At 36.8% G+C, this 27,418-nt stretch overlaps 1 protein-coding gene across 6 annotated transcripts in view; it reads right to left on the minus strand.

Annotated features, from left to right (window-relative positions):
* The window catches only part of LOC102980498 (recombining binding protein suppressor of hairless), a 131,793-nt gene that overhangs the window by 15,618 nt on the left and 88,757 nt on the right, over window positions 1-27,418 (minus strand). For all 6 annotated transcript variants that reach the window (XM_024119303.2, XM_055086118.1, XM_028492082.2 and 3 more), the window contains exons 3-5: window positions 12,696-12,791; window positions 5,194-5,359; window positions 804-978 (exon numbers count right to left, since the gene is read on the minus strand). In XM_024119303.2, coding sequence (XP_023975071.1) covers window positions 804-978; window positions 5,194-5,359; window positions 12,696-12,791 — 437 coding nt within the window. The remainder of the gene's footprint in view (window positions 1-803; window positions 979-5,193; window positions 5,360-12,695; window positions 12,792-27,418) is intronic.

A 27,418-nucleotide genomic window follows, 5' to 3' on the forward strand; every position in this document is an offset into this window, starting at 1 on the left:
CCTGTGCTCTGCGACGGGAGAGGCCACAACAGAGGGAGGCCCGCATACCACAAAAAAAAAAAAAAAAAAAAAAAAAAAATTCCAGCAGTTGGAGCAGGAAGGGGTGGTGGTGATAGAGATGATAAAACAGAATTGGTAAAACCTGTTGAGGCCAGGTGGTCACCTTATACTACTACTTTCTCCCTTTTATGTAAGTTTGAAAGTTTTCATAATAAAAAGTTAAAGAAAACTGGGTACAGAGGTTGAAGTGTATAATTCAAACAGCATTTATCTGCTATAGTCTAAAAATGTGCTGATGAGGCAGCAGTCTCTGCCAGTGCAACTACATTAAAATTTTTGTTCAGGTTCTCAGGACAGCCTTCCAAAGCCCATTTGATATAACAGTGTTTCTCAAAGGGGTGCTTTTGATATTCTAAGTGAATCAATTCTCTGTGGAATGGGAACCTTCTTGGGCACTGCAGGACATTTAGACACCCTAATGCTAACATTACTCCCTCCAGTCACTGTGACAGCAAAAGGAAGCTCCCATTTCTCCAAATGACTCTGGGTGGCAGTGATGAACCAATTCTGTTTAAAAACCACTTCCCTACACCATGTATTGCCCATTTTTAATTAAAGAAAAAGACAATAAAGCAGCAGTAGTAACTGAATATGACTTTTTCAGATAAAGTGAAGACCACAAAAAATATTTTCAAAAAATGAACTGGCTACTGAAAAGCAATTTTTAATTTAAAAAATAGTTGAATTTGTCTTATTAGTACGTGTTGGGAGTTGAGGACAAAAAAGAAAACAAGTATACATACAGTCAGCATTTTTCAATGACTGCTTCTTTTTGGAAGGTTTGGAGATGACTTTTATCCGCTTGCTGAGGAACACACCAATGTCATCACTATTGCCATAGAACATCTTTACAGAGAGCATGAAGTGCTTTCTCTTGTCTGAATCAGATATATACAATGTTTTGGCCGTACAATAGTTCTGTGAAAGAAAAGGCAAGTTTTAATAGCACCAAAACCCTGTCAGCTATGTACCTACAACTAACTCAGCATGGCCACGTCTAAGTTTGATCAGACTTAAAGGCAGTAATTCCACAGAAGAGCTGATAAAACCAACTGTGAAAAGTACTGATCTCTGAAAACAAAGTACAAAGTCTTCCTTATCAAGTCTACGAAATACTAACACTGTGTTGTTTTCCCTTCTCAAAAAGGCTTTTAAAAAATAGTCTTGTTTTATACAGCTCTACATCTATTTCACAGAATTACCAACGTTATAGCAGTAATTTTTTAAAATAAAATTTTACAGTTAAAAAATTCCATGACTGTCTTTCTGCAAATAAGATATAAAGAAGGCTATCAGAACTCAATTAAATTATGTAAAAAATTTTAGCACTGATCCTTCTCAAAATAGTACATACAACGTTTTTTCTTACATAGCCGAACACTAGAGTAAACCACCCATGAGTCTGAGGAAAACAATATTTTTTGCAATAGCTAACTTTGCCCAATGGGATAATTCCTATTGAATCACCAAAAGAACTGAATTTAAAGGTACTAGAGAAAACAAACGCAGCAAACTACTATGTCAGTTTACCAGAAATTAAATTCTGGTAACTGAAAGGATAGTATTAAAGAGTAATAGCACTTGAAAAACAACAAAGATACTTTGAAATGCTACTATTTCAATTATATATGACAATTCTAAAATCTTTCCTATTCCCCTGATCCCTGTGAAAGAGAGAAGAGGTTAAATTATTGATCTCCTTTTCCAGATTGGGTAAATAATGCTCAAGTACAGCTTAAGTATTTAAAAATCTGAAATATATATATTTTTTAAAAAATCATTGCTCTACTTTAAAATTAGGCTAAACAAGTTTCTTGACTACCTCTGCTGTACGTTCATTTTAAAAAGTAGTGCAAATTCCACTCATTTAGAAAATAACTAATGGGCTCTAGGTTTTTAATCTTTAAAATATTACTCACAGCCAATTTTAGTACCAGAACAAAAATCATGCCATACTTTACTTTATTTCATTTCTCAACAGCAAAGTTATATAAGAAAATTTAGGTGCCGTCTTGAATATTTTACTCAATTAAGTTTTTATAAATTCAAAAGGGTGATAAAAGCTTTGACAGGCTTTGTTCTGCACAAGGCAAAGTTAAGATAAAGCTCATAATAGTAATAAGAAAAATTAAAACAACAGCCTTTGCACACACTCAGCTCCTTTCACTCAAGGATCTCTAAGTGCTCAGGGATGCTGAACCATGGCCCTGCCGTACTTTAAAAAGCTCTGAAAGTCAAATAAAGCCTGAACTATGGAATTATTCTACAACGTAAGACAAAGTCTAGGAAAATGGGTATTGATACGCTAAAGCAGAGTACTCGCATGGAACAAAAATAAAATGTGTATCTAAATGAAAGCAATTAAATTCTAATGGCAAAACTTTAAAATGATGAGATCACTTAATTTGAGTGTTAACATTAGGGGATATGATCTATATCAGAAAAGAGAAAATACTGAAATCTAGCATAAATGATAAGGTAGACTGGCAAACAGGAAAGGAAAAAAGAGCAGAGAAAATTGGGTCATAACACAGACACTCAAAGGGCTTTATTTTGTTTGCAAAAAGCAAACATACATATATCTCCTTGGAAGGAAAGGAAATATACCCCTAATTACAAAAGTGAGTAGTTTGAATCCACAAAAAAATTCTAATAAAGCTATCTCAGATACAATTTATTATTTTTTAAAAGCTATAAAGCTACTGACCAAAAACTACTCAAATTTCACAAGAAAAAAAGGACAAGTCACTGATTCAGAAAAGAGTATTACGGCTTTAAGACACTAAGTAAATAAAAACTGAAGTTGCATTTGCTTCATCATACCAAAAGGCTAAATTAGCTAATGAAATTCTAAAACAGAAAATGGCATATAATAAATCTGTCTATAAACAATGAACAGTTTAACTTAAAAAACAACTTTCTGAAGACAAGATCTTCAGGCAAGAAAAAAAATCTGCCCTGAAATAAAAAAGAAATACCAAATATAATGCTACAAAAGTTTATAGAAATACCTGAATTGTAGAATTTGAATTATATAAACAAAACAATACTAGCAACATAGGTGTAGGGGATGTAATTCTTTACAATAAAAATACAAGTGTGCTAATTAGGGAAGTAATTCATGTTGCATAGCTCACCTAGCTCCAACTATGTCAGACAAAAACTGAGGAAATGAATAGTTAACAAATTAAAAACATCAGATCCAAAATATTACCAACATATAGTTAAATGTCATGACCATAAAAATAAGGGCTGCATATACTAGAACTTTGTCATAATGAAGATTAAAATAAGGACAAATACCCAATAATGCAAAATAAAATCCCTCCTTTTTCAATAATGACTAATTGTACCATTCAATGAACAGACTGTTGAAAGAAAATAATATTACCTTAAATGAATGGAGGTTAAGTGAGATAGGACCAAAGTGCCTCTATCTGAAGCTCAGCATCTATCTCACTGCTTGGTACATCTTTGCCTACCTGGACCCAAACTTACCTTGTTCCTGTACCTTGATGGTCCAAGCATATGATTATGTTGTTCTTTCTGCCTTGAATGACTTCTGCTGACTCTCAACCAGTCTTATTCTCTATAGACTTCTCTAATAGCATTTTTCATTTTAACTAAATATTAACACATAATTTTGGCATACAGACACTGTACTACCTAAGCACTATTTAATGCTCAAGCTCTCAGGTATTCTCTTCTGCAAATTTCTAGGGCTTGGGGAAAGGATATAATGGCAGAAGTTGAAGAAAGATGTACTAAGCCATTATGCTGAGAAAAGCAAGTGAGGATGCTGTTTGCTTGTTATTACCTCCCTTAAAATTGTTGGAGGTGTTAAAGCAAGCAATGAAGTTCAATTAACACAATTATATACAATGGTAGCTAGACTCCCTGGCTTCTTACTACCTATCTGTAACTACCATTCACAGTTCCAAATGTCTAGATGTACAGCTTAGAGACATATCACTAAGACTTTCTATATAATAGAAAAATAGATGAGACATGACTAAGGCCTATTTGTTCAACCCACTACTTAAATATATCTTTTACCTTGGCTCAAGGGTCATAATTCAGAAATATTTTACACTGCTCTATTCTAAGATGAAACAACCTTTACTGTAGTAAGTTTTATCCCAAACCTAATTTAAAATACATAGTTGACAAGCCTTAATGATAAAAATATAAAGATACACAGGACATAAACATACTCAAATTTGAAGGAGGTTGATATTAAGGCTCCTTATTCTCAGTGCTCATTATCTGTAAAATGACTAAAATTGAATGAGAGTACAAATCCGCTAGCTCACCACCGTCAACCTTGCCCTCCAAACTCCCATCCTTAGTGTTGGCTACAATACAGCAAACACTAAGACATTCAACAAAGACTTACTGAATGAGAAAACAGCTATTTATGCAGTACTTTAAAAGACATTCATGTGGTCACTGAAATCAGAAACAACCATTTTTCAAATTTTAATATCAAGAGAAAACAAAGTAATAGTTAATGCTAAGTCACTGAAGAACTACTTTTGAAAACTAAAGGTACAGACTGAAATAACTGCTTTCTAAATTCATAAAATACAATTAGTAAAACTAACTCATAAATTTTATTCCCTAGTAAAGTTATCAAAGAAAATCCCTATAAGTTTGAGTAAAGGTAATCATGGCTGTTCTTGTCTACACAGCATTATTTCTGTTCCACACTGAAGGTAAGTAAAACATTTATGATGTTTATAACCCATAATACTTTGTTTCTAGTATAAGACTAAGATTAAATGAGTAGAATAAAACATTACTGAACTATGTATTTTCATTGTTGTTTGACTATCATGCCCCTGTCAGATGGATGAGCAATTAGCCTCCTATACTGGCCCCCAACAGAAATTTGATTCTCAACCTGCTAAAACTGCTAGCAAGCTGAGGAAGCTTACTGTGTGCCACCTTTAGATGTCAACAGCTCAAGCTCCATGAATCATGATAAACCACAGCTACTTGAGAAGTTTATTTCTGGTTCTGATTTATATATTCAAAAGCGTGCTACCAATAGCCATAAAAGGAAAAAAAAAAAAAATCACCACTACAAAAACAAGTAAGAAAACTGCATTCTGGTACCATGGTTCTCTTTACCTTTCCTTCCAAGTTCAGCTGCTGCATTTCTTGGTCACTATTTCCTATTCCAATAAATGCACACGGTTGAGACTCTTGTTCAGAACAACCATCGCGTTCCATTTGTTCTTTTTTTTTCTTCCATCCACTGCCCATAAGATATACACAAGGAGGAGGGCAAAAAAACCTGAAACAATGAGGGGGAAAAAACACAATGCAATTACATTCAAGAAAGCATTTCCTTTTCTTAAACACATGAATACAAAATCATGCTGAACTGCACAAAGTTAGCTCCTAATGAAACATTTTGGTGAAGTCTTTTGTAATGCAAATAATCATATCCACAGCACAGAAATCAAGACTTCCACTTCCATTTGTTCAGGTAAGGTTTATCTATATTGATGTTACGCATTCACTTAGCCTAGATACTTTTTAGAGCAGGGAACATCTCTTTTCACATAGCTCAGAGTTTTGAACTACTGCAGTTCAACAAATCCAAAGTACTCTAACATATACAAAACATGGTATACGGTGGGAGGGAGGGTGACGCAAGAGGGAAGAGATATGGGAACATATGTATATGTATAACTGATTCACTTTGTTGTAAAGGAGAAACTAACAGACTATTGTAAACAGTTATACTCAAATAAAGATGTTAAAAAAAAACAAACAAACATGGTATACCATCACAGAATCTGCAGTTACTAATTAATGTCTACTCAAAATGATGTATCATTAATTAATGACATTCTTGGTATGGATATTACTCTTAACTTCATTTGGTAATTAACCTGGAAAACAGAATTAGAGCAATGCCCAAAGTAGAAAATTTTGAAATACTAATACAACTAAGTAAAAGAATTAAAAGCAAAATGGATCATTGGATTACTATATATCTTACATCCTGAACACCTGCTGTATGTGGATGACTGAAAGAAAATATACTGTATCCGTTCAACTCACAGACAACCAAGAGATTTGTTTTGCTAGTTGCCAAAAACCCGCCCTCATAAATTCTTCCCACCTAGAATAATTTCCTTATAATCTTCTCTTAGTAATTACAAAATATCTATTTCAAAGCCTAGCTCAGGCCCCACATTTTACATAGTTCAGACCATCAATCCAGTCCTTATGTAGGGTGTAATTCCTTTGCTCAGTCACACACACTGACTTACACATACTTTAAAACATTTATGTCAGGACTTCCCTAGTGGTGCAGTGGTTAAGAATCCACCTGCCAATGCAGGGGACATGGGTTTGATCCCTGGTCCAGGGAGATCCCACATGCCGCGGAGCAATTAAGCCTGCGCGAAGCCCGTGTGCCTAGAGCCCGTGCTCCACAACAAAGAGAAGCCATCTGCAATGAGAAGCCCTCGCACCGCAAGGAAGAGTAGCCCCCGCTCTCTGCAACTAGGGAAAGCCCATGCACAGCAACGAAGAACCAATGCAGCTAAAAATTTAAAAAATAAATAAATAAAATAAAGTTTAAAAAACATTTATGTCATGTCTCGTCAAGGGGCCTGAAAACTCAAATACCTACTCAAATAGTAGCCAAGTAAATTCAAATAGCAGCCAGGTAAGTAATATAAATGGGTGGACCAGCTGTACAATAAATAAGTAGAAATATCCCTTAATTACCCAAAGAAGTAGGTTCCCTTCCTTCTTTCTTGAAACACACAGCCCTCATGGTAATTCCCACTTTTTGTATAGCTATAAGCATAGAAATTTCTTTCTTAATCTTTTAAGCCCACTGTAAGAAAAAAAAAAAAAGAGCTTAACTGCAAAGAGCATCAGCCAGTGCTGTGTGGCTCTGATGACAAGGAAACAATTGGGAACAGCAAGCATGTGAGTATACACTCAACCACCCACTCACAGGGCTGAACTATGGGCATGGAGGCCTAGTGCTGGCCACATCCTCCAACTACCCAATAGTTGCCTGAAATCAAGTTTTACATGAAATTCCTAATTTTAAAATTTGGCAAATAATTTATGCTTTTTAACACTTTTTAGGCCAACAATGTACAGACTTAAAAAAATAAACTAAAGAACCGTACACAGGCGTGTGTGTGTACGTACATACACACAGATACCATCATGCTGGATTTAGCTTTCAGGCCACCCTAAAGGTAGTAGATTGGGAGGTTGGGGTTGACATATATATACTACTATGTATACTAATGAGAACCTATTGTGTAGCACAGGGAACTCTACTCCGTGACCTGTGGTTACCTAAATGGGAAGGAAATCTAAGAAGGAGTGGATATATGTATACGTATAACTGATTCATTTTGCTGTAGAGTAGAAACTAACAACACTGTAAAGCAACTATACTCCAATAAAAATTAATAAAAAAATAAATTAAATAAAGGTAGTAGTGTCTACTTGTTTGCTTCCCCCTCAGCACCTACTACAATACTGACTGAATTGAATCAAAATATATGGCACCTACTTTTTGCTCAACTCTACCAAAGGCTACTTTAGAGGCAATCTACATACAATTTATAGGAAGTGAACTGGGTTTATTTAATTTTCATTAATTCACAAAAATTTATTACACCCCTAGTCTATACTAGATACTGGGAATATATCAGTAGTTAAAACAAACAAATAAAAATTCTTGTCCTAATGGAACTCATAGTCTAATAAGAAAGACAATTTTAAAAAGCTAGATGACTAAAATAACATATATACTCTGTCAGCTGATGGTAAGTACTGAGGGAAAAAATAAAGCAGGGAAGGGGTACTTAAAAATGTAGAAGACCTGGGTGGCCAGAGAAAGCCTATTTAAGAAGATGACCTTAAGTCATGACCTAAAGCCATGGGTATCTAGGGTAAGAGCATTTCAGAAGAGGGAATAGCAAGTGCAAAGGCTCCAAAGCAGAAAGGACTATAATGGACAGCGGAGAAACAACAGACCAGTGTGGCTGGAGCAGAGACGAGAACAGGAGATGAAGCCGGAGTAATGGGGAAGTAGACCTAGAAGGTCGAAGGGGTCAGGCTGAGTTAGGAGGAAAATCTTCTGGGGTCTTCTCATATGTATCTAAACCAATAGAAAGGACTCAGAGCAGCCTTTGTTCCTGTACACTCTCTGTCACCATGGACATAGAGGTCACAGCTGAGGCAGTGGGCTCAGTTCCAGGTCACTCCAAGTTTGGAGGGATGCCTGGATTAGCTGGGCTAGTTCAGGACTTGGCTCAGTTCAAGTCTGCACCACGGATCTTTCTGGCCTCTAATGCTGGGAACCACCCAATACTTACCATGGCACAGATTCAAATATCTAGCTGACACACTATCAGGAAGTTGAGAAGGCATCAATTTTGGAAGCTTGTCTACTATTAGTATTTTATTTTATTATTAATATTTTTTTTTGTGGTACGCGGGCCTCTCACTGTTGTGGCCTCTCCCGTTGAGGAGCACAGGCTCCGGACGCACAGGCTCAGCGGCCATGGCTCACGGGCCCAGCCGCTCCGCGGCATGTGGGATCTTCCCGGACCGGGGCATGAACCCGTATCCCCTGCATCGGCAGGCGGACTCTCAACCACTGCGCCGCCAGGGAAGCCCTACTATTAGTATTTTATTGACAGATGTTAAGCCTCCTTAGTAAGTTGGTATATCAGCTATAAAATTCGAAAAGCTGGGTTTTACTATAGTGTACCAAATGTAGTGCTGGTTTTCTCAAGAGTACTGTGTGATAAAATGGCATGAAACCAACAGGGCATAAAAATCAGACAGGTTGACAAGAAATTCTTTACCACTCAAAACACTGACCTAGGTTCTATATTGAAAGTGCTTTCCAATCATGTAATAAATGTAAGAAAAATGAAGATTCTTCAACTGCCTCTGAACTAGCCTTATTTTTATATAAACTCTACAGCTATTCAAGAAAGCTGTGATGCCAAGAAAATAGCAAATCCAATATAAACATTAAGATTATTTCTACCATGTGATGATGAAATCATATTTTAAACATCCCAATATTGTCACTCCCTAAAAGTTAGCTAATGAATCAAATCTTCATTTCCAGAAACTTCAGTAGTAATATAATAATCAAACAGAAGATAAGCATCAATACAAAAAAATTTACAGACAAATGAAAGGAAATTAAAGGGAGGAGGGTAAGGAAAAAATGCCACCTAATTAACAAAAGAAAAATTAACATACACCTTTATAATGGCATGTGAATCAATGATTCTTTGAATTTGGACAGCTAGTCAATATGTACCAAACATTCAGTGAAAAGTCTGACCAAGTGGCTAGCTTTTGGAGTTTAACAGCTGCTATAAAAGGACACTTTATGAAACAATGTGCCTTTATTTTCTAATCTAAGCGACTATGACAAACAATGCTTTTATTTGCCACTTGGTGGCGATATGCACACATTTATGATTTCATTCATTTCCTAGTTCAACAGTCAGTCTTTATTTTCAGAGAATGATTCAACAACTTTTCCTCATATCCTGAGATGAGGTCTGGAAAATACCTTACAGATTCAAAGAAGCCTTTTTATTCAGCCCAATATATAAGATTAGACAAAATCCAAACACATCATTGACATTTTTTTATTTTGGCAGAATCATTACCCTTTGATGATTATTCATACTTCCCCTAACACAAAGTTGAAGAAATGTTAATATGTCTAATGGCATTCCCATATCTTTAATAGAAATTTGCCTCTAGACAAAATAATTTTTTCTTTAAGTTTGTTTTTCAATTTGAAAAGACCTTCTTCGATGAAAAAGTAAAACTAGCCACTAACATACTAAGTGGGATACAAATATGTTATGCAAATACATACTCATCCTTAGGCACAAAAGTGAATCCTGAGAATGATTTAAAATTTTAGGATAAAACTTCCTACCCAAATATTTCTAGCATCATTCACTGGAGTTATTTTGTAAGCCAAGAGGACTGTGGTCATGTCCCCAGGTTACCTCATGCCTAATGCAAGAAAGAAAGCAGATCTTCCTCTTTCCGCTGCACTCCACTAAGGAGTAAGGGACAAGACCTCTTCCAGTAAGAAGCCCTGCCAGTCATCCAGGAGGCTGACCTGTGTTAGCAGCCCCTGACGACTAATACCTTTTTAAAATCAAGTAATTTTAATAGGTTTTTACCTTTACTGTAAAACTAGTGTATGTCTCTTCTGGAAATTTTAATAATACAATAAACATAGGAAAGTAATTACTCTGGCTTTTTCATCTTTTTTTTTTTCTTTTTCATTTGGAGTCAGAAGCTTAGATTCTTTGAGCTTTCCTTTGACTGGGGTTTTAGACCCACCAGGCTATACCCCCAAATAATAGAAAGAAATTGAAAATAAGGGCAAGCATAATAACAGTTAACCATTAAATCACCTATTTTAACTTGATAAACCACTATAGCTTTGTATTTTTAACAGTGACTAACAAACAAGAACCTTATCTGGACTCTAATTTTTTAAGTAGCTCTTCTCCTTCTGTTATCTGGCACTGGGCCTCAGTTATCCACCGAAGTATTAAATGACTTAGTGACTTTTAAAATTCCCATCCAAGATGCTTTTGCACAGTACCTGGAACCTAACATGTTGTAAGAAATAAAGAATAAATGAGTTAATAAATGAATCCAATTGTACTAAACTGAGCAACACTGCCCAGGTTGGTAGCTTATACAATGAACATACGTTTTCCTATCTTCATTAGATTCAGCCCAATCTCACTCTGCTAATGGTAAAAAGAGAATCCCAGACAAAGTGAAGTTTACAAAGTTTGTGTTTTTTAGACATCTTTAGGTTCTTCAGGTGCCTTTTCCATCCTTCAAGCCTTGCTGTAGATAATTAACACTCAAACACAAAATGCAAGGCTATGAAAATTAGGGAAATGAAAAAAATATGAAATTTGGAATTACAGACCCGGGAGTTCCAATCCTGGCTCTTATCAACTCCTAACTAAAGTGAATCTGGGCATATTTAAAGTCTCTGATCTTTAGTCTCCTCACTCACAGAATGGGGATTAAAGTATGCTTACTTTACAAGATTATTCTGAGGATTAAAATTTAAAGACATTTGTAAGGCATTTCCAGAACAATGTCTAGCTCGTGACTGGTAAAGGGAAGCTGTTCCTTCTTCAGATTCACTATGAAATACAAGGCTGACCCTTTAGACCCATCTCAAGTAATGAGGGTACTGACTTATGCTGTTTTGCTTGGTGGGGTGGCGGTGGGGGGAGGAGACAATCTCCTATATACACGTGATTTCATTAGTGGTGGTGGTGGTGGGGCGGGGGGAGCGGGCAGAACACCTGAATTTTCGGTACCAACTTCATGCAAAAAGGGGTCACTATCTCGATTTGGTTTCTTTGTCCCAAACTGTAGGTACCAACTTCTTCACATATTTAATTCTAAATCAGATGATTTAAGTTTCATTAGTAAAGTAATCAGAAATTTAGTATACTTGAATAACTAAAAAAGAACACTTGGCAGTATGAGTCCTAAATGCTGTTTTCAGCTGTTCATCTTCTTTGAAGATAATATTATAAACTAAATATTTTCACCTTTTTTGTCAGCTCAGATTTAGAGGACTTTGAGAAAGAGACTATTTAAAATTTTTCCAGCCTGTAAATTAATATACTACCTTTCCCTTCTCTTATGCATATGCTAAGATCTCCTTTATCTCACAAACTCTAAGATTCCGCTCATTCCTTTCAATCCAACACCCAAACCTGAGTTTTCATTCCTTCTCCCAATTCAGTTTTGGTGCCTTTCTAGCCAATCCAAAAAAATCTTTCATCTTCCCCCATAAGCAGCCTTTGTCCACAAAATGCTTAACACAAAAATGCTGTCTGAAAGACAAAGGCTTGAGAAACTATTAACAAGAAAATTCCAGGAACCAAGTGAAAAAACAAATAACAAAAATCCACAATTATATACCAAAAATGTTGAAATTTAAAAAAAATACTAAGACAAACACTAAATATTAAAATCCCTATTATAATTTAATTTTGGCTAATCTGATTTATAGGTCATTTCTGTAGTGCCACATTGATGTGGTATGAGTACCAGCTCAGCTTTGCTGTTTTTTTTTTTTTTAACCTGAATAGGCACAGGGTCAGGGTGGAGAGGGCTGGGAGTACTTTTCTTCACAATCACTCCATAATTCAATTTGGGGGTTTAAGCCTTTTTCTTTTTAAAATGGTACTTCTGGGGTCACATTTCTTTATAAAACTACATTTTCCACCGAAAGGAAAGCTACTTTTTGAATGAGCTAATGTATCACAGAAATACTTAGGGAACACCATGCAGCCCCAAATAAAAACTATGGATTATTTCATTTTGTGAAATAACGGATTTAACCAGACGATCTTTACTAAATAAGCCACAATTTTCTTTGTTTCCCCCTCTTCAATAGAGACAAATCCCCTACTTTTCATTTTGTACTTGCAAATTAACCCAATAGAAACCATCCTCTTACTTGTATATTAGTACATCACTTGCAAATTCATGATAGCTATTATTAGCCATTAATTAACTATCTACCAGAAAAACAATAATCTTACCTTTTTTCATTTCCATATGACTTCTGTGCAACTTTTGCATGAAGAATAAGTACTGTTTGATCCCCTCGCTCTTTTAAATAATTTCGCATAGCTTCCCTAAAATAAAATATAAATATCACCATTACAGGGGTAAGATTTAGGGTATTACTATGCTCTGTAATGAGAATACTTAAGAATATGTTTCAAACAAGCAACTCCAAAAATGAAAACAATAAAGCAAAACAAACCCATGAACTAAATTTAAAGAATATTATACAATGGGGAAATATATACTACTCATCTTCAACTCTGTTCTTTGTTCTTTGAAAGAAGCTGTCCCTCACTCTTGGAATTTATGATATAACTCAATTAAACCACAATTACAACTTAGAGAATAACTAGAATTACTATGTACACTGCTAATTAGGCTTTAAACCCTTTATAAAATTAATGACATGCAATACTTTTGTATTTAATAATCTGATTCACTACCACCACTAGCCCCTCTCCTCCAGCTATTAGAATGAGTATTTTTTTTACTGAATACAAAGCCATAAGAAATCCTTAGGTCATACAAATTTATTATTACATGTTCTTAAAGTAACAACCCTACAAAAGGACTAAGAAAGGGCTACCATTTATATACAGATACATAATTACTCTCAAGGATGTTACTAAACACATAAAGTTAATAAAAGTTAATGCAAATTAGTAAAAAAACAATTAAATTTTGGAAAAAATACAATGTTAATTATTTCAAGCACAAAATACTCCAACTATTTATTACGCAAGTATATAAAAAATTCAATATCTTAAAAAATTTATTCACCCAATTATTTTGCTAAGCAATATAATAGAGCATAAAGAACACAAGGTCTACACAGATCAAACTTTACATTTCTGAATCAGTAGAATCCCAGTTCTTGAGATGTTGAACACATTACAAAATAAAGCAGAAGTGCTTCAAAGGCAATCATCAAGAAACACTTTTAATAAATTGAAGGCTATTTTATTTATAAGTAAAGGATAAATGTATAAGGGGATAGCTATAGAATAGTAGTAAGTTATTAAATGTGGGGAATTCTAGACTTCTGGCACTTTGAAACTAAGTGGCCTGGGGCAAATCTCTTAACCTCATCTAGCTTCGGGTTTCTGTATCTGATAATAACAATAATGCTGACATAACATAGAGTGGTTGTGGGGATTAAATGAGATGACAGCGTTTATGTTTACTGACTGAAAACCTTTTGGCTCAAGGCAGGAATGGTAATACTGGAATCCAACAGATTGCGAATTATTCCTTACCACTGAAACAAAGCTCAAAGTCCAGTAAAGACAGCAAAACATGTTTGGAAAACAAATTGTAATGAGATTCACGTTCCAAGTAGAGGTATGACCAAAGAGCTCCAATAGGGAGTGCCTATGTAAAGGAGGGGAGGGGTGGTAAAGGACCACTCCTATGAAAATTTTCTTAGAAGATCTAACTTCTGAAGGAAAAGGAAGTCACAGTAAGTGGGAGGAAGAAAGAGTAAGGCATTCCAGGGCCAGGGAGAGAAGTATGGACAAGCAGGAATGACCCTGCAAATTTGGGTACAGTAAGAGATTCAGGCTGAGGAGTAAACCAGCCACAGAAAACAATAGTAGTTAAGATTTCTTGAGTGTTTACTATGTGCCAGGCCCTGAATAAATGCATTATTTCACTTAATCCTCATAATCCAAAAGGTAACTATTGTTAATACCATGCTGAATGTCTTGCAATTAATAAATGGCAGTCAGGAAACTGAAACAAATTCTCTAAAATTCTAAGGTGAGCCATGGCAGTGAATAAAACTGAGAAGTTGGGTAGAGTCAAATTGTGAAAAGCCTATCAAATCCCTTGAAAATGTGACATTTGGAAACTTAAATACTAAGTATAAAAGTTTAAGCTGGGCTTCCCTGGTGGCACAGTGGTTGAGAATCCGCCTGCCGATGCAGGGGACACGGGTTCGTGCCCCGGTCTGGGAAGATCCCACATGCCGTGGAGCGGCTAGGCCCGTGAGCCATGGCCGCTGAGCCTGCGCGTCCGGAGCCTGTGCTCCGCAACGGGAGAGGCCACAACAGTGAGAGGCCGGCGTATCACAAAAAAAAAAAAAAAAAAAAAAAAAAAAAAGTTTAAGCTAATTCAAATATCACCCTATGATAAGATGGTGATAAAAGTGGTAGCAGGTAATAAAAATTTTAAGACACCTAAAAAAACCTTAAAATCTTAAAAAAAAAAATCCATCTCTTTGAGAGTTAGGAAAAGATCATCATTTAATTTTATCTCCACTCCATTATAGAAAAACACCATGCTGTGGAAAGTGGATTTTCAATCTACACAAAAGGCAATGCAAGATCTTGAGGTTTCTTTTAAACATACAGTTAATTTTCCTTTTTAGTTAATTCTAGTAGTGAAATAGAGAAGGGGTTTTAGAAAGCATAGAGAAAAGACAAACTTGAAAAAAGGATGACACACCAAGAAAGAGGTAATAGAAGACAGTACAGGAAAAGACAGGTTTTAAGTCTTTTGTTTCAGGAGAAGCAAGTGTTAATAGGTTCTACTGGACAAATGTCAACTCTGAAGTGCCCCAGAACTCCAAGCTGGAAGTATTTAATAGGTTGTTGGAAACAACCATCTATAGTTCCAGAGAGGGATATAGGCTGGAAAAGTAGGGTTCATTGGTATACAGTTCACAAATAAAGCCATGGTAGTCAATGAAGTCTCCCAGAAAGAAGACACAGTGATAGGAGAGTCAAGAAGAAAATGTATAAAAGGAAATGAAGAACCGGTAGGGGTAGAACTGAAACTGTATATTAGATGCTATGGAAGGAGACAACCTCAAAAGAGGGGAACAATCAAAAGGTAAGATGCTGGAGAGGTGAAGGTCACTTTAATTTTAGCAAGAAGTCTAACAGCCACCAGCTAAAGCCTAACAAGTTGTTTGTAAAACGAGAGGCCACTGTGATGCCTAACAAGTAAGAAAAGAGCCATAGGTACTAACTGGAAATACCCTCTAGGGAATGGAGAAAGAAGCTGACTATGTACAAGTAAATGATCGAAAATCGGTATTGAAGGACTGGCTAATGTTGAAATCCATAAATGATAGGGTCAAGTCCCACTAACATTCCAAGGGAATAGAGACAGCACATTCTCAAACCTGCTGGGTACTGGACAAGAGTTGCAGCATGGAGAGGATAACGATTAATAAGGGATTTGAGGTGTTACTAAGTCACGTGACTGACCATAGAGTTCAAGGTAGATAAGAAAACAAAAGCTAAGCCAGGAGAAGGTCAATATCTTGACAAAACTGGCACAGAAGCCCAGTCACTGGCATAAAAAGTGAAAAGTTGCTATACTTGAAAAAAAAATTTTTTAAGAAACCATTTTAAATATATTTCCCCACGCTGAATTCTATTCGCATTTACAGTCTCTATTTTATCATTTAGCAATTACTTGATATGTTTGTCATATTTCATGTCTTTTTTCCTTGTCTTCCCAAATAGTACGCAAAGCCTTTAAGACACACTATTAGGTACATTTTAGAAATGGAGGAGGGGTTAAGTAACTTTCCCAAGATGATACTGAAGTCCCAGGATTCAAATTTAGGCAGTCTGGCTTTGGAGGACAAAATTAATACTATCAGATATTTTTGCACTGGTATTATGAGCACAGCCTTGGTATGAAACAAACAGGGAGGGGTCTGAATCTTGACGCCTGTCAATTACTAAGCCTGAGTTTTCTCACCTGTTTAAAAAAAAAAAGAAAAGACAGTAATAGCTCATATTGTGAAAAATATTTTAAATTAAGTACCCCCACAAACTGACAAATATCCAGTGTCAGTAAACTCTACCTATTATTATTATTTTCTGAGAACAATGGCAGGAGGGAGGGGGAGATGGAGGTTGGAAGACTTACACTGAAGTTTGAGGGCAAACTTGAAAATGACCTGGAGGTAAATCATCAGGTGTCTCACCTGACTTGCAAGGCACAAGTTTTTGCAAGAATAGGTAAGCTGCACTTTTATCCATCTTCCCATTAAAGATTTATTAAGAACCTATCACATCCCAGGCACTGGTTATCGTGCTAGCTGAACTGTTCACAATAATGATTACGACAAAAGATTACAGATCTCAAGGTATTTATGATGAATGCAAGATGACAGCTCTAGTTTTCCTTGTCTTTTCCCTTCATATTTATAATACAAATTCTTGAAAAAAGCAATTAGAACCTAAGTAACCATTAATAATAGCTGTCCTGTAGTAGTAATTTGCCAAATAGCTTCTTCCAACAAGAAAAAATTTTGCTTTGTTAACAGAATATCAAACATTAAAATTATGTTATCTGGCAGTTAAAGGTTGACAGTTTTGTTATGCACCTTAAGGAGCTGTTTAAAAAGATATAGGCAAGGGCTTCCCTGGTGGCGCAGTGGTTGAGAGTCCGCCTGCCGATGCAGGGGACACGGGTTCGTGTCCCGGTGCAGGAAGATCCCACATGCCGCGGAGCGGCTGGGCCCGTGAGCCATGGCTGCTGAGCCTGTGCTCCGCAACGGCAGAGACCACAACAGTGAGAGGCCCGCGTACCGCCAAAAAAAGATAGAGGCAATATACTCAAAAGAAACACAATTAAAAAGTAAAAACCATGGAATGACAGCCCATGTGCTCTTCATTTAGTCTAGGGTTTGGTTAATTGAATAGGGTTTCAATTTCAGCACTGTTGACATCCTGGGCTAAACAATTCTTTGTTGTGGGGGAGCTGTGCTGTGCACTGGAAGGTGTTTAGCAACATCTCTAACTTCTACCCATTAGAAGCCAATAGCACCTTTCCTACAGTTGTGACATCCAAAAATGTCTCCAGATATTGCCAAACGTCAGGGGGGTAAGGGGGGAGGTCACCTGGGTTGAAACCAGTGGATTAAAGAAAACCAAAAATGTTCCAACAATAAGATGAGAAAATCACTCAATATCTTTTTAAGAAAGAATGAGGGAAATTTTGTCATTTGAAAATATAGGTGCTGTTAAGAACGTTACCAGTAGAATTACTACTTTGTATTACTGAATTGTTAAAAAACAGTAACAACAAAGCTAAAACTCATAATTTGTTGTAACAGTTACTATCTAACAAGTTTTGAAGCTTATATATTCTTTGTTATTTCATTTAATAATTCCTTATAAAATACTCATTCTGAATGAAAGCCAATTAACAATTATTTGAAGAACACGATGGAGCAACTATTTTTGAAAGAGTTTACTCACTTAAAACACATCAGCTTAAACGTTTAGAAAATCAGAAATTTTTACCAGTATTTTTACTAACATGAAAGCATGGCAAATGCCATTCTAGTTTCACATGTTTAAACTATCACCATCTTCGTCAAACTTTTGGCTCTTTTTTCCTTTATAAACGTCTACTTTTTTTTTAAATATCGCAAACAAAATTCACAAAAAAGAACGTCCTTAACAGTGTTAACCCCTATTCTTCTGAAAACAGAACGCTTACTTCCTCACCACTTTCATATACGCCGCCATGATTAGGCCAAGGGGCACATAAGTGATTTAAACCAGATGTACATGTGTGTGCGCACGTTGGGGGCTGGGGCGAAAGCATTTGAGCTGGGAGCTAACCATAGCCAGTCCCAACTACTCAAGGAATGAAGTGGCCCACAAAGTTGTAAAGTCCAGACAGCCATCGTTACCAATAGGATCAGTCCCTGTACTACTCAGACTGGATTTATGTCACTTGTAAAATCCAAATAATAAAGGTTCCAATGTGAACTGTCTTCTGGTAAAGAAACCTAGTTTTGTTGTATCAAGTGTGCCCAAAGTAATTCCATACACACACCTCTGTACCTGCAAACATTTTACAGAGCTGCAGAGTATACTTTGCGAAATACTACTACAGGCCACAGGTCAGCAAACCACACCAGCAGCCTGTTTTTGTACTCTCTAGGAGCTAAGAATGCCTTTTACATTTTTAAAAGGTTGTAAAAAAGAACAGAAGTCTATGCAACAGAGATAGTATGCAGACCTCAAAGCCTAAAATATGTACTACTTGGCTCTTTACAGAAAAACATTCACTGACCCCGGCATAAGCAATAAAAAATAAAATGATTTTAAAAGAAAAGTTGCAAAACTGGAATTTCCCTGGTGGTGCAGTGGTTAAGAATCCGCCTGCCAATGCAGGGGACACAGGTTTGATCCCTGGTCCAGGAAGATCCCACATGCTGCAGGGCAATTAAGCCCGTGTGCCACAGCTACTGAGCCTGCGAGCCACAACTCCTGAAGCCCACACACCTAGAGCCCATGCGCCACAACAAAGAGAAGCCATCGCAATGAGAAGTCTGCGCACCACAACAAAGAGTAAACCCTGCTCGCCGCAACTAGAGAAAGCCCACGCACAGCAACGAAGACCCAAAACAGCCATAAATAAATAAATAAATTTATTGAAAAAAAGTTTTTTTAACTGTGTCAGAAAAACTGTGCGTTTAGAACACTATCTAAAAGATCATCCTCTAAATAACAACACACTTTTTCACTGTTGTTTAAGTTGGAAGATGGGGGTTAGGATAGAATAGGGTAGGTTTAAGAGATTTTTTTTAAGGGAAAGAAACCCTCTCTGAATTGAAGTGTCCAACCTCCATACACCTCAATGAAAAGTGATATAAAATTCCTTATTTATTCATTTATTCTTTCATTCATTCATTCATTTATGGCTGCGCTGGGTCTTTGTTGCTGTGTGCGGGCTTTGTCTAGTTGTGGACAGTGGGGGCCTCTCTCCACTGTGGTGTGTGGGCCTCTCATCGTGGTGGCCTCTCCCGTAGCAGAGCACAGGCTCTAGGCGCCCAGGCTTCAGGAGTTGTGGCTCGCGGGCTCTGGAGCACAGGCTCAGCAGTTGTGGTGCACGGGCTTAGATGCTCCGCGGCATGTGGGATCTTCTCAGACCAGGGCTCGAACCCATGTCCCCTGCACTGGCAGACGGATTCTTAACCACTGCGCCACCAGGGAAGCCCTAAATTATTTTTGATCAAATACAAGACACTAAAATTTTCCTAAAACGGAAAACTCTTTAAAGGAGAAGTGAGAAAATATGGTGAAAAAGAGCCAGATGGGACCTAAACTCGCTATACTGTCAGAAGGGAAAATGTCCTGATTTTTGAGATTAAGGTTACATTTTTATCACAGAATTGGGAATTGATTTTACATTCCAATTTTCTGTTTTATTCAAACTGTTTTACTAAATTGCTTTATACTAGCTTTGATAATAAAGAGTAAAAAATCTGTAAGTTTGCCCTCTTTAAGAGATTTAAACAGAAATAAAGCTTACCTAAATTCTCCCCTAGAAGACACACTAATTTCTTTTAAGGTATTTTTAAAGGGTAAAATGCTACTAAAATTTTTTATAGCTTTACTGAGGTTTAATTGAAATACAGAAAAATGCATTTATTTTCAAGTGCACAATTTGCTAGGTTTTGGCATATGTATACACCATCAGCACAATCCAGAAAGACAGACAGTCATCATTCCCAAGTTTCTGTCTCTCCCCAACCCCAAGAAACCACTGATCTGCTGTTATTATAGATTAGTTTGCATTTTCTACAATTTTATATAAAATTGTACTTTTTCCTGACTTCTTTAGAAAATTGGACATAATTATTCTAAGATTCATCTATGTTGTTGCATGTATCAACAGTTCATTCCTTTTCATTGCTAAATAGAAAGCCATTGGAGAATATACCACGATTTGTTGGTCCATTCACCTGTTGGTGGGTATTTGAGTTATACCTATATGGCTATTATAACTAATACTTCTACAAACATCTGTATTCAGGTCTTTGTATTAACACGTTTCCATTCTTCACAACTGAATATGTAAGAATGAAATGGCTAGGCCATATGGTAGGGGAGTTTTAACTTAAGTACCATTTTATTGTGCTTCACTTTATTGCACTTCACAGATATTGTCTTTTTTTTTTTTTAACAAATTGGAGGTCTGTGGCAACCCTGCATCAAGCAAGTCTGTCAGCACCATTTTCCCAACAGCATTATTTTTTAATTAAGGTAAGTACTTTTTTTCCCCAGACATAATGCTATTGCATTAGACATAATGCTATTACATTATAGCGTAAACATAACTTTTACATGCAACAGAAAACAAAAAAATTTGTGACTTTTTTCCCCCAAATCAAAAGAGCTTTTATTGCATCTTTAAAATATCACAAATGAGTCCGAAGAATCATGTGGCTTCTTGCTATTACTGTAGCCAGACCACTCAAATCTTATTCATCAGCCTGCTGAACGGTTTCTTTTTTCAGAAACATAGATACCATCCAAAAATTTTCTGATATCCTTGTTTCTAACTGTTGTGGCTTGCTGAATCAAAGCAGCTAAATTTGACACAAGTTCGATCAAAGCAGCTAAATTTGACACAAGTTCGATCAAAGCAGCTAAATTTGACACAAGTTCACTGTCATTTCCTTCAAGAATCAACTCATCTTTCTGGGCCTGAGATACTGAACAAGCAACGCCTGGCCTCATCCAAACCCTGTGGATGTATTTTTCACCCCCAAAATTTTGGATTTCAACAAGAGAACCATTCTCCTGAATATCAACATTGATGGGGAACTGAGCATATACAGACCTCATAATAGAAGCCCAGTGTAACACCCTTGGTCATGTTCTGTATATGACTACAGACAGTGCAAACAGTCACCAGTTCCTTTCTATTTCCCCACCATTTGTGAAGCCGGAGTCTTTTTCTTTCCAAGGAGACTGAGTTCTACATTGATGTGACAGATGTCCCTCCACAGGGTGCCTCTAGAAAATTTGTGTGTCTTGCTTGTTTTTGTCTAAAAGCTGTATAATTTGAAATTTTACATTTAGGTCTATTTTGATCTAATTTTTGTATACGGTTCCAGGTATGAATCATAGTTATTTTATGTTATGTAAGTGGTGGGTGCATATGGTTATCCAATTGTTCCAGAATCCTTTGTTAAAAACCCTTTAGCTGACTAAACTGCCTTTGTATCTTGACTGAAAAACTTATCTCAAGAACAATTTCTGGCCACTATTCTGTCGCAATGATCTACTTGCTATCTTTAAACCAATACCATCCTTTATTACTGTAGCTATCTAACAAGTTTTGAAATCAGGTAGTGTTAAGTTCTTACTGCCCTTTTTCAAGGTTGCTCTGGCTAGTCTAAGACATTTGCATTTGCATTATAAATTTTAGAAACAGCCTGTCAACTGCTATAAAAAAGCCCATTGGGATTTTGATTGGGATTATGTTGAATCCATAGATGAATTTAGGAAGAACTGACACTATTGAGTCTTCTGCCCAAAGAACATTTATTTAGGACTTCTCAGCAATGTTTTGTATTTTCAGCATATGGTTTTTGCACATCATGTGTCAGATTTTTTTCTCCTAAGAATCACATATTTTTTGATGCTATTGTTTTTTAAATTTCAATTTCCCACTGTTCATTACTAGTATAAAAAACGCAATTCATTTTTCTATTTATACGTTGACTGTGTAGCCTACCACCTTGTTAAAACTCACCTATTAGTTCTAATAACTTTTTTTTTTTGGAAGATTCCATAGAGATAATAGTGATGTCTACAAATAAAGTCAGTTTTACTTCTTTCCAATTTAGATGCCTTTCTTTTTCTGGCCTTACCCATACTAATTAGAACCTCAAGTACAATGTTAAATGGAAGTGGTTAAAAGTGGACACCCCTGCATTGTTCCTGATCTTGAGGGAAAACATTCAGTCTTTCACAAGTATGGTGTTAAATGTAGTTTGTTTATAGGTAACCTTTATCAGAATGAGGAAATTCCCTTCTATTCCTAGATTGATGAAAATTATGATGAAGAATGAAATGTCAAAAGCTTTTTCTAAATCCCTGAGATGACCAAATGATTTTCCTTTTTTGTTGTTAACGTATTAAAATGACATTGATCGATTTCCATTTCTGAGATAAATCTCATTAGATAACGATGTATTATCCTTTTAATATATTGTTGGGGGACTTCCCTGGTGGCGCAGTAGTTAAGAATCCGCCTGCCAATGCAGGGGACACAGGTTCGAGCCCTGGTCCAGGAAGGTCCCACATGCCACAAAGCAACTAAGCCCATGTGCCACAACTACTGAACCTGCGCTCTAGAGACCGCGAGCCACAACTACTGAAGCCCGCGCGTGCCTAGAGCCCCTGCTCCACAACAAGAGAAGCCACCGCAATGAGAAGCCCACGCACCGCAACGAAGAGTAGCCCCTGCTTGCCAAAATTAGGGAAAGCCTGCGCACAGCAACGAAGACCCAATGCAGCCAAAAATAAAAATAAAATTTTAAAAAGAAATAAACAGACATAAAAAAAAAATACTGTTGGATTCATTTTGAAAAACTGTTAAGACTTTTTATATCTGTGATCATAAGGGATAGCAGTCCACAATTTTATTTTATTTTAATGTCTTTGCCTGCTTTTAGTAACAGGGCATCACTGTCCTAACAGAATGAACTGGGAAATATGTCCTGCTTTCCAGTTTTCTGGAAGAGTATGTATAGAACTGGCATGATGTATTTATTAAATGTCTGGTAGAATTCAATAGCAAAATCATCTAAGCCTGGAACTTTCTATGTGGAAGGTTTAGAATTACAAGTTCAATTTCTTTAGATATAGGGTTATTCAGGTTATCTACCTGTTTCTTCCTGAGTAAGCTTTGGTAGCTTGCCAGTTTCAAGGAATTTGTGTATCTCTTCAAAAGTTGTTGAATTTATTGGCAGAAAGTTATTTCTAATATTTGCTTGTTATCCTTTAAATATCTGTAGAATCTATAGTGATATTACCTTTCTCATTCTTGATGCTAGTAATTTATACAGAAACAGATTTCTATTTGATATGATTATCCTTCTGCATGAAGGATTTCTTTAACATTTTTTGTAGCTCAGGCCTGTTTATGATTAATTCCTTTTCAGTTTATGTCTAAAAATGTCTTTATTTTGCCTTTGCTAGGTATAGAATTCTAGGTTGCCATATTTTTCCCCCTTGAGTACTTTAAAGCTCTTGTTCCACTGTCTTCTCCCTAGCAAGGTTTCAGATGAAACCTCTGTCATCCTTATGTATATCTTTTTTCCTCTGTGTATAATTTATCTTTTTTTCTCTGTTGCATTTAACATTTTCTCTTTATCACTGACTTCAAGCAATTTGATGATGATGTGCTTTAAAAAAAATGATAGTTTTTGCACTTGGGGTTCACTGAGTTTCTTGGAACTGTGGTTTTATAATTTTCACCAAATTTAGAAATTTTTCAGCCATTATGTCTTCATATATTCTTTTAGTCATACCTTCCCCTTCAATGACTCCAATTACATGTACATTGGTGTATTTGAAAATAAACCACAGCTCATTAATGATCTTTTTTTTTCCCAGATATTTTCTCTGTGTGCTTCATTTTGGATAGTTTCTATTGGCATGTCTTCAAGTTTGCTAATCTCTTCTTTAATAGTGTATATCTGTGATTAATCCCACCAAGTGTATTTTTTCATTTAAATAGTTTAGTTTTCATCTCTAGAATTTGCTTTGGATCTTCCCTTTTTTATCTTCCAGGTCCTCTATTTAAGTTGTTCAACCTCTCCTCTAGCTCAGGGATCTGCAATTACAGCCTGCACATCGAATGCAATCCACCGCTTATTTTAGAAATAAAGTTATACTCCAGTATGCAGAAATGTCCATTGGTTTACACATTGTCTGAAGCTGCTTTTGTGCTACAACAGAGTTGAGTAGTTACAACAGAGGCTGTTTGGGTCACAAAAACAAAAATACCTACCATTTTACCCTTTAACAAAAATTTTATACACTCCTGATCTTAGCTTCTTTTTTTTAAACATCTTTATTGAGTATAATTGTTTTACAATGGTGTGTTAGTTTCTGCTGCATAACAAAGTGAATCAGCTATTCATATACATATATCCCCATATCTCCTCCCTCTTGCGTCTCCCTCCCACCCTCCCTACCCCACCCCTCTAGGTGGACACAAAGCACCGAGCTGATCTCCCTGTACTATGCGGCTGCTTCCCACTAGCTATCTATTTTACATTTGGTAGTGTATATATGTCAATGTCACTCTCTCACTTCGTCCCAGCTTACCCTTCCCCCTCCCCGTGTCCTCAAGTCCATTCTCTACGTCTGCGTCTTTATTCCTGTCCTGCCTCTAGGTTCTTCAGAACCACTTTTTTTTTTTTAGATTCCATATATATGTGTTAGCATACTGTATTTGTTTTTCTCTCTCTGACTTACTTCACTCTGCATGACAGTCTCTAGGTGATCTTAGCTCCTTAAACATAAAGAAGACAAATGTAATAACTGTTTTAATGTCTTTGTCTAATTCTATTATCCGTGTCATTTCTGGGTTGGTTTTAATTGACTGATTTTTCTTATTATGAATTATATTTTCCCTACTTCTTTTGCGACTGGTTATTCTGATTAGATGTTAAGACACAATGCATTTCACCACCTTTTTGAGTGCTGCATATTTTTCTATTCCTTTAAATATTCTTGAGCTTTGTTTTAGGACAGTTACTTAGAAAAAGTTTTATCCTTTCAATCTTGCTTTTAAGTTTTGTTAGGTGAAACCAGAGCAGCATTTAGTCGAAGCCTGATTTTGTACCACTACTGAAACAAAACCCTTCTGAGTACTCTTGTTGATGCACTGTGAATTATGAGATTTTTTTCCACTTTGGCAATTGGGAACAGGCACAATTCATGGTACTGAGGGAGCTCTAGCAATTCTTTCCTCTAATTGTTTAGGTTGTTTTTCCTCCCAACCTTGGGTAGTCTCACACAGGTGGTAATCAGTACTCAGCTTAAGACTAGAGAGGACCCTCTGTAGATCTCTGGAACTCTGCATAGCTCTTTCCTCTCCAGTTCTCTGCCCTAAGAGTTCTGGCCACCTTAGCCTCCTTATAGTCCCAGCTCTACCTCCACAACTCAAGGTGCTTACTAGGCTCCACCTGGATTCCCCTTCCCTACATCATGTACTGGAAACTTTCTCCAGGCACTAAGCTGAGGCAATTGTAGGGCTCACCTCATTTGTCTCCTGTCTCTCAGGGATCACTGTCCTTTCTTGCCTGCCATTCAATATCTTGAAAACCACTGTTTCATATATTTTGTCCAGGTTTTTAGTTGTTTTAGGCCGAAGAGTAATTCCAGTCCCTGTTACTCCATCTTGGCTAGAAGCAGAAGTCCTAAAAGCTACTAAAATTTTCCAAACAGGGAAAATTGCTTAAAGGGTAAATGGAAAATCATGATAAAGTAGATGGGACCTAACTATATTATTGTATATATGTAAAGAAAGGAAAGGAAATTTTCCTTACATATGCAGGTAACTATTCATCAAAATATATTTTATCGGGGACTTCCTGGTGATCCGGTGGTAAAGAATCCACCTTCCACAGAGTCTGTCATACAGAGTGAAGTAAGTCAGAAAGAGAAAAACAAATACCGTATGCTAACACACATATATGGAATCTAAGGAAAAAAAAAAAGTTCATGAAGAACCTAGGGGCAAGACGGGAATAAAGACACAGACCTATTACAGAATGGACTTGAGGATATGGGGAGGGGGATGGGTAAGCTGTGACAAAGTGAGAGAGTGTCATGGACATATATACACTACCAAAGGTAAAACAGATAGCTAGTGGGAAGCAGCCGCATAGCATGGGGAGATCAGCTCGGTGCTTTGTGATCACCTAGAGGGGTGACAGGGAGGGAGGGAGATGCAAGAGGGAAGAGATACGGGAACATATGTGTACATATAACTGATTCACTTTGTTATAGAGCAGAAATTAACACACCATTGTAAAGCAAAAAAAAAAAAAAAAAAAAAAAAAGAATCCACCTTCCAATGCAGGGGACATGGGCTCAATCCCTGGTCAGGGAACTAGGATCCCACATGCCACAGGGCAACTAAGCCCATGTGCCACAACTACTGAGCTCATGGGCCTCAACCAGACAGCCTGTGTGCCACAAACTACAGAGCCCACATGCTCTAGAACACGTGCGCCACAACTACAGAGCCCATGTGCCACAACTAGAAAAGAAGGCCTGCACGCCACAACTAGAGAGAAGCCCGTGCGCCACAACAAAAGATCCCGCATGCCTCAACGAAGATCCCACGTGCCACAACTAAGACCCGACACAGCCTAAATAAATGAATGAATGAATAAATATTTTATCGTTAGGAGTCACTTGAACCTATTGCTGCTGGTAATGAAATTAAAATATTTATTAAATTTTAAATTTCAAAATGCCTATATATGTGAATTAAGCAATTCCAGTTAGAATTTCAAGATATATAAAAATAAGTAACTGAAAATACATTTACATGGACCTGAGATAAGTTATATTATCCCAGCCCACCTGATCTGAAATACACCTTAAAATTTTTTTTTTATTTTGAATTTCAGGCATACAGAAAAGTTACGAAAGCACAAACAATTCCTAGTCCCCATTTCCCCCAGACTCTCGAATGTTAATATTTTTACCATATTTGTATATTATGTTTTTTAAAACCATTTAAGAGGGGGCTTCCCTGGTGGCGCAGTGGTTGAGAGTCCTCCTGCCAATGCAGGGGACACGGGTTCGTGCCCCGGTCCGGGAAGATCCCACATGCCGCGGAGCGGCTGGGCCCGTGAGCCATGGCCGCTGAGCCTGCGCGTCCGGAGCCTGTGCTCCGC

The sequence above is a fragment of the Physeter macrocephalus genome, chromosome 7, assembly GCF_002837175.3.
Source record: "Physeter macrocephalus isolate SW-GA chromosome 7, ASM283717v5, whole genome shotgun sequence".
In the NCBI taxonomy this organism is placed as follows: domain Eukaryota; kingdom Metazoa; phylum Chordata; class Mammalia; order Artiodactyla; family Physeteridae; genus Physeter; species Physeter macrocephalus.